The sequence below is a fragment of the Bubalus kerabau genome, chromosome 15 (genome assembly GCF_029407905.1).
Source record: "Bubalus kerabau isolate K-KA32 ecotype Philippines breed swamp buffalo chromosome 15, PCC_UOA_SB_1v2, whole genome shotgun sequence".
Classification (NCBI taxonomy): domain Eukaryota; kingdom Metazoa; phylum Chordata; class Mammalia; order Artiodactyla; family Bovidae; genus Bubalus; species Bubalus kerabau.
Window position 1 is genome coordinate 47,546,213 of NC_073638.1, and position 8,438 is coordinate 47,554,650.

Sequence of the window (8,438 nt, forward strand, 5' to 3'; positions counted from 1 at the left end):
TGGAGAAGGCAATGGCAACCCAGTCCAGTACTCTTGCCTGGGAAATCCCATGGATGGAGGAGTCTGGTAGGCTGCAGTCCATGGGGTTGCAAAGAGTCAGATTCAACTGAGTGACTTCACTTTAACTTTTCACTTTCATGAACTGAAGAAGAAAATGGCAACCCACTCCAGTATTGTTGCCTGGAGAATCCCAGGGCTGGGAACCTGGTGGGCTGCCATCTATGGGGTCGCACAGAGTTGGACACAACTGATGTGACTTAGCAGCAGCATTAAACATTGTTAGGAAGTTCTGTTTAGAGGAACTGGAGACAAAAATGGAGTATATATTCTGTTGTCTTTCTGTGGATTCCTTGAGACAATCAACATCATTGCGTTACTCATTTGATTAAGAAATTTATTGAAAAGCAAGATTACTTCATTCTCATTTTGAAGGTTTCATTAATTGCCACTGATTCCTTAATCTAACTGAAAGATGTTAGTGTTTCTTAGTTCTTATTTATCGATAATCTTTGAAGAATATAATGATTATATACATAGGGAAATTACAAAGTTGAGCACTCTCTCCAAGTTAATTGCCTTTGAAGTCCAGCTTAAGGAGCTTGCATAAGCCCTGTCTGAGCTCCTTGTTCTTGAGTGCATAGACCATAGGATTGAGGGCAGGAGGAATGACGTTGTGGAGTACATTGAGTAGAACTGGGATGAGGGGAAACGTCATTGTTGCACTATGGGTGATAGAAATGACAATAACGACTGTGTAGAAAAACAGGATTAGGATGAGGTGGGAAGTGCAGGTACTCAGGGCCTTCGATGTAGCTTCCGTTGAGTTCAGTTTCAGTACAGAGTGAAGTATCAAAGCATAAGATACAAAAATAAAACCCAAGTCACTCCCCATGAGTATCCAGGCCAGAAGTAGCTGGTAAACACTGTTGATTGTTCTGTCATCACAGGATAGACTAGTGACACCAAGATTAGAGCACAGACAGTGCTCAATTTGGTTTTTTGAGCAATAGTGCCTCTGAGCTGCCAACACAGGAATTGGGATGGTAGTCAGGCTGTTTCTGAGTGCCATGAGCACAGTAGCTTTGACCACAAAAGATTTGGTGATGATTGATGAATAACACAGTGGTTGACAAATTGCCACATATCTATCTATAGCCATGCAGACAAAAATGCCTGATTCCATTCCTACAAAACTATGTATGGCATACATCTGTACAAAGCACTCAGGGAGACCAATGGTCTTCGCATTGAACCACAAGATGGTCAAAATCTTGGGCATGATGGTGGTAGCAAGGCCCATGTCAACCACAGCCAGGATGCCCAGGAAATAATACATAGGCTGGTGCAGTGTTGCCTCCCGATTGATGATGATCAAGATAAGGATGTTTGCACTGAGAGCTAAGAGGTAGAGCAGAACCAGGGGCAGGGATAGCCAGTGCTGCCAGCTGTGAATGCCTGGGAATCCCAAAAGAATGAACTCAGAGACCTGAAACTTGGAGCTGTTGAAATCTCCGAGATCCTGGAACATAATTCACTAAGAAGAAAAACATTCAAGGTTACTATTCTTAATAATCTCTCTGACAGTGTTTGAAGAAGTTACATTCATGGTTTTGTAGGTGTTGTAGGGGAGTCCTCTTTTAAACTCTAATTCCAGCACTAACATTCCTTGAAAGGGAAAGGTTTTTGAGAGTGTTAGTCACTCAGTTGTGTCCAACTCTTTGCGACCCCATGGTCTGTAGCCCAGCAGGCTCCTCTGTCCATAGAATTCTCCAGGCAAGAATACTGGAGTGGGTAGCCATTCACTTCTCCAGGGTATTTTCATGACTGGAGGATTAAATCTGGGGTTCTTGCTTTGGAGGCAGATTAGAAGTATCCAACATTCCTTGGATACTTCTAATTAAACAGGAACTATTTTAACACACTGAGCGTTAAATTATTTATCAAAACACAAACTTCATACCATAAGTCAGTTTGTATTGTTTTCATCTTCTCGTAATTGAGGAACAGAACTTTAGAGAAAATCATGACTCTGGACATTGTCTTCAGCCTACAACTCATGAAAGCTGGAGAAGATGTAGCCCTCTGATATCACAGCCTGCACTCTTGAATTTGTTTTGTTGAATTATTAGAAACTTAATATATGCAAGGAGTGTAGAAATTTCTGTGCATGGAGATATTTAAGTAATAGACTAGAATATATGATACTGAAAATAACTCTTATTTCAAGGATTTGAGATTTTGTTAAATAATACTGTGTCCCATTTAATTTTAATTGAAATGTATGAAATAATTTAGTGCACATTTTATGTGAGGAAGCTTTTATCAAAATTTGCTAATGAATTGTCCAAAACTGTAATAATAAAAGAGAAATGTGATTTAGGAATATCATTGTTATTTAAAACCAATTAATTCCGGTTTTCAGTAACTTTCTCCTACTTGATGTAGTTTTGATTCTTGGAGCACTCCAGATAGCCAAACTATAAAGAATAAAGCAGGCATTAAAATATTAATTTGAGGTAAAGATTTTGAAAATCAAATTACTTGAATCACGTTAGTGCTTATCTGTCAAAATTTATTAATCACATACACATTAATGCAAAAGAGGAAACATATTTCATGATCTGTTTCTCTTAAATGTCTATTATATATTTATTTATATGCTTTCAATAAATTAAATATTAGGGATGTATTATCAGGACATAAAATGTTGAAAAATGTGGTTCAAACTAATAGTATGTAGAGAACAATAGTGTGAATATAGTCCTGGAAAATATATTCATTCTAATCCAAGTGATATCATTCCATTATACTCATAATAAGATAATGAATAAGTAGATTTAAAAAGATATATATTTAGACAAATATAATAATTCTTTTATATATATTATTTTAATGACCTCTAAATTTTAATAGTTTATTTGTATAGCTTGCATTGTTTTTAATCTTAATATTTGAATTATTTTTCAAATGTCATATGTTCTTTTTTTTTAAGAAATTTAATGTATTTTAATTAATTAATTAATTTTTTTTTTACTTTACAATATTGTATCAGTTTTGCCATACATCAACATGAATCTGCCATGGGTGTACACATGTTCCCCATCCTGAACTCCCCTCCTACCTCCCTCCCCATACCATCCCTCTGGGTCATCCCAGTGCACCAGCCCCAAGCATCCTGTATCCTGCATCGAACATGGACTGGATATTCGTTTCTTATATGATATTATACATATTTCAATGCCATTCTCCCAAATCATCCCACCCTCTCCCTCTCCCACAGAATCCGAAAGACTGTTCTATACATCTGTGTCTCTTTTGCTGTCTCACATACAGGGTTATCGTTACCATCTTTCTAAATTCCATATTTTGTGTTAGTATACTGTATTGGTGTTTTTCTTTCTGGCTTACTTCACTCTGTATAATAGGCTCCAGTTTCATCCACCTCATTAGAAGGTGATTCAAATGTATTCTTTTTAACAGCTGAGTAATACTCCATTGTATATACATACCACAGCTTTCTATCCATTCATCTGCTGATGGGCATCTAGGTTAATTCCATGTCCTGGCTATTATAAACAGTGCTGCAATGAACTTTGGGGTACACATGTCTCTTTCAACTCTGGTTTCCTTGGTATGTATGCCCAGCAGTGGGATTGTTGGGTCATAAATCAGTTCTATTTCCAGTTTTTTAAGGAATCTCCACACTGTTCTCCATAGTGGCTGTACTAGTTTGCATTCCCACCAACAGTGTAAGAGGGTTCCCTTTTCTCCACACCCTCTCCAGCATTTATTGCTTGTAGACTTTTGGATTGCAGCCATTCTGACTGGCATGAAATGGTACCTCATTGTGGTTTTGATTTGCATTTCTCTGATAATGAATGATGTTGAGCATCTTTTCATGTGTTTGTTAGCTATCTGTATGTCTTCTTTGGAGAAATATCTAATTAGTTCTTTGGCCCATTTTTTGATTGGGTCGTTTATTTTTCTGGAATTGAGCTTCAGGAGTTGCTTGTATATTTTTGAGATTACTTGTTTGTCAGTTGCTTCTTTTGCTATTATTTTCTCCCATTCTGAAGGCTGTCTTTTCACCTTGCTTATAGTTTCCTTTATTGTGCAGAAGCTTTTAAGTTTAATTAGGTCCCATTTGTTTATTTTTGCTTTTATTTCCAGTATCTGGGAGGTGGGTCATAAAGGATCCTGCTGTGATTTATGTCGGAGACCGTTTTGCCTTTGTTCTCCTCTAGGAGTTTTATAGTTTCTGGTCTTACATTTAGATCTTTAATCCATTTTGAGTTTATTTTTGTGTATGGTGTTAGAAAGTGTTCTAGTTTCTTTCTTTTACAAGTAGTTGACCAGTTTTCCCAGCATCACTTGTTAAAGAGATTGTCTTTAATCCATTGTATATTCTTGCCTTCTTTGTCAAAGATAAGGTTGTCCATAGGTGTGTGGATTTATCTCTGGGATTTCTATTTTGTTCCCTTGATCTATATGTCTGTCTTTGTGCCAGTACCATACTGTCTTGATGACTGTGGCTTTGTAGTAGAGCCTGAAGTCAGGCAGGTTGATTCCTCCAGTTCCATTCTTCTTTCTCAAGATTGCTTTGGCTATTCGAGGTTTTTTGTATTTCCATTCAAATTGTGAAATTATTTGTTTTAGCTCTATGAAAAATACTGTTGGTAGCTTGATAGGGATTGCATTGAATCTATAGATTGCTTTGGGTAGTATATTCATTTTCACTATAATGATTCTTCTGATCCATGAACATGGTATATGTCTCCATCTATTAGTGTCCTCTTTGATTTCTTTCACCAGTGTTTTATAGTTTTCTATATATAGGTCTTTAGTTTCTTTAGGTAGATATATTCCTAAGTATTTTATTCTTTTCATTGTAATGGTGAATGGAATTGTTTCCTTAAATTCTCTTTCTATTTTCTTTTTATTAGTGTTCCTTGATGATTAATTCACAGAGTCCTTAGTAAGCTGATTTGAAACTCCAGGTGATGAGTGAGTCTCATTAATTGGTTGGATTTATTTTGTGTGCTCTTGTAAGGTCTCCTTTGTAGCACTGTTGACATTCTTATTTCCAGTGGATTTTTTCCCTGAGGCATTTGCATTTTTCCCAGAAAATAATCGACCAATATGCATCCTAGAGAAATATGTAATTGGCTTCTAGTGTTCCTGATATTGAGTAGTAGAGGGACAAAATCTCATAGTTAAATATAGAAATTTGATTCAGCTTGTCAATTTTAATGATGCCCCATCCTTGGACTTTATCACATCTGATATATTTGCATCCATAGTATATGTTAAATTTTTTCCCTATGTTAAATTAATTAAACCTATACTATGTTAAATAACATAACATAAATTAATAACATAGTATATGTTAAATTAAACTTTGTCCATCATGTTACTATATATATTTATAGTACAGTCCAACGATACACTAAGAGTATAGTTAGCATTGTTTAAAATAGTGGATGAATCAGGGATATAAAGTTGTTACTTGTTAATTTTTCTACTTACAACACTGTTTTATCTTTATATATTCACAAGAAAAGAGGACAGTTTAGATATTGCAAAAAACAACTTTTTTGAAAATGGTAAAGTAACATGGTATGAACTGCTTAATAAGAGTGCCCTTCAAAGACCTTTCTTGTGCTATAATAAATTCTTGGAGTCATATAAGAGTAGGTAGAAATGCAACTAAGCAAAATTTTGGAGGCTATCTGGAGAATTTAAAGAGGAAAAGGAAAATGGTCTTAGAGCATGCTAGAAGAGTTTCTTTCTCCTGTTACTGTGCTCTGCTTTCTTCTCAAATTCACTGCTATTTTTTGCTTTGTTAATTGCAATTTTCTATCTTATTTTGTACCCTCCTACAACCACTGCAACTTCAAGCACCACTTTATTTTGGAATATCAACTTTATCTCAGAGAGGACAGGGAGTCATCTGTTAAACTACTTAACATGATGTAAATAAAAAAGAGGCAGGCATCATAGGTAATGATCATCCGTTAAACTACTTAACATGATGTAAATAAAAAAGAAGCAGGCATTATAGGTAATTTGTCAATGGATCAATATCTCTTTCTATTTTAGCATCATAGTAATATAAAAAGAACTCACAACTTGGATCCACCAGAATTTAAGCAAAATCTTAATATTTGAACTTATTGTATTTATATTTATATTTGCATTGTGTGGGGACTTCCCTGGTGGCTCAGACAGTAAAGAATCTGCCTGCAATGCAAGAGACCCAGGTTTGATTCCTGGGTGGGGAAGATCCCCTGGAGTAGGGTATGACAACCCACTCCAGTATTCTTGCCTGGAGAAGCCCATGCATAGAGGATCCTGTCAGGCTACAGTCTATGGGGTCACAAAGAGTCGGACATGACTGAGTGACTAACTCACTTGCATTGTATAGCAAAACATTACACTTTAAATATCAATAAAGTTTTGAATGAATAGATTCCTGAACTAATGATTCAAATTTCATAAAACTTTAAAAATTATTGCACTCCACTCTAAGTATTTATTTATTTGAACTTAAAATTATGCTTTTATTAATCAATGTTTTAGAATTCAATTTAAAAAAAATCTAGTTACCAAATGATTAATCAGTAATTAATTTAAATTATCTCAAGGTTTTAAGGATTTTTAATTATATTTAAACTTACATAGTACAAAACATAATTTCTTTTTTTTTTCTTTTATTTTTTTACTTTTTAACATTTATTTATTTATTTATTTTTTGGAGGCTAATTACTTTACAATACTGTATTGGTTTTGCCATACGTTGACTTGAATCCGCCATGGGTGTACATGTGTTCCCCATCCTGAACCCGCCTCCCACCTCCCTCCCCATCCCATCCCTCTGGGTTATCCCAGCACACCAGCCCCAAGCACCCTGTATCATGCATAGAATCTGGACTGGCGATCCATTTCACATATGATAATACACATGTTTCAAGGACATTCTAAGTATTTAAACATGTATTTAAATATTATTTTTTCAAAGTATAAAAGGAAGAAACAGAAGTATAAATTCTACTTCATAAGACAAGAGAAAACTTAAATCTAAAAAAATTCTTCATTACAAAATAGATAACAAAAGAATTTCAAAAAGAAGGTAACAAATAAGGCAGCAGTCAAAACAGATATTTGGATTTAGAAATAAAGTTCAGTTGGTAAAACAGTATTAAAAATTGGTGGCATTTTATATTGCATGCATACAAGCCAAGTCACTTCAGTCATGTCAACTCTGCGACCCTGTGAACTGTGCTTCCTCTGTCCATGGGATTCTCCATGTAGGAATACTGGAGCGGGTTGCCGTGCCCTTTTCTCCAGATCTTTCTGACTCAGGGATCAAAACTGCACCTCAGGTCTCTTGCAGTGGCAGGCGGGTTCTTTACCACCAGTGCCATCTGGGAAGCCCTTGATTATATGAAAATATTTATGCAATAAAATGTATATGTATATATGAATCATAAGGAGAGTGCAAAGAAAATAATAAACTGAAAATGCACAAAATTTTTGGAAACAAAATTTATACGAATTTAACAAAAATTACACAAATACACTAAAAACATACCCACAAGTTAAGGAAGAAATATTACAAAATACAAAATAGAAATCCAAACTAATATTGAGTTGGCCAAAGAATTCATTTGGTTTTAAGTAAAAATAAAAGACACATTTTTCATTTTCATCCAGAACTGTATTGAATAATATATTCACTACCTGAACCAACTTTTTGGCCAACTCAATAAATAGTGGACCAAGATCACCTTCATGAAACAATAGATGAGATACTTTACACGCAGCAGTTTAACCTCATTGTATCAAGTTGCTTAATTTTTCTGTTTCATATTGCTGCCCACAAGCAAAATAAAAGAATAAATTGAAATTATCTTGTTCGCTTTATTAGTACATGGTAGAAAATTTAAAGGTGGCAAATGAGTTAGTGCGTTAGTCGCTCAGTCGTGTCTGACTGTTTGTGACCCCACGGACTGTAGCCAGACAGGCTCCTCCGTCCATGGGATACTCCAGGCAAGAATACTGGAGTGGGTTGGCATGCCCTTCTCCAAGGGATCTTCCCGACCCAGAAATCAAACCTGGGTCTCCTGCATGGCAAGCAGATTCTTTACTGTCTGAGCCACAGGGAAGTCCCCATACAATGCAAATATTAAAGGTGGGGGACTCACTTCATACACTCATAACATTAATTGAACCTCATTCCTATTTGGAGAAGGAAATGGCAGCCCACTCCAGGGTTCTTGCCTGGAGAATCCTGTGGACCGAGGAGCCTGGTGGGGTGCTGTCCGTAGGGTTGCCCAGAGTTGGACACGACTGAAGCGACTTAGCACGCATGTATGATTTGGAGAAGGAAATGGCAACCCACTCCAGTATTCTTGCCTAGAGAATCCCGTGGACAAAGG

At 36.0% G+C, this 8,438-nt stretch overlaps 1 protein-coding gene across 1 annotated transcript; it reads right to left on the reverse strand.

Annotated features, from left to right (window-relative positions):
- Positions 1 to 568: 568 nt before the first annotated feature.
- Positions 569 to 1,528, reverse strand: LOC129627765 (putative olfactory receptor 56B2). Its single transcript, XM_055547289.1, has one exon. The coding sequence runs from the start codon at positions 1,526 to 1,528 to the stop codon at positions 569 to 571; it is 960 nt and encodes a 319-aa protein (XP_055403264.1).
- Between the last annotated feature and the right edge of the window lie 6,910 nt (positions 1,529 to 8,438).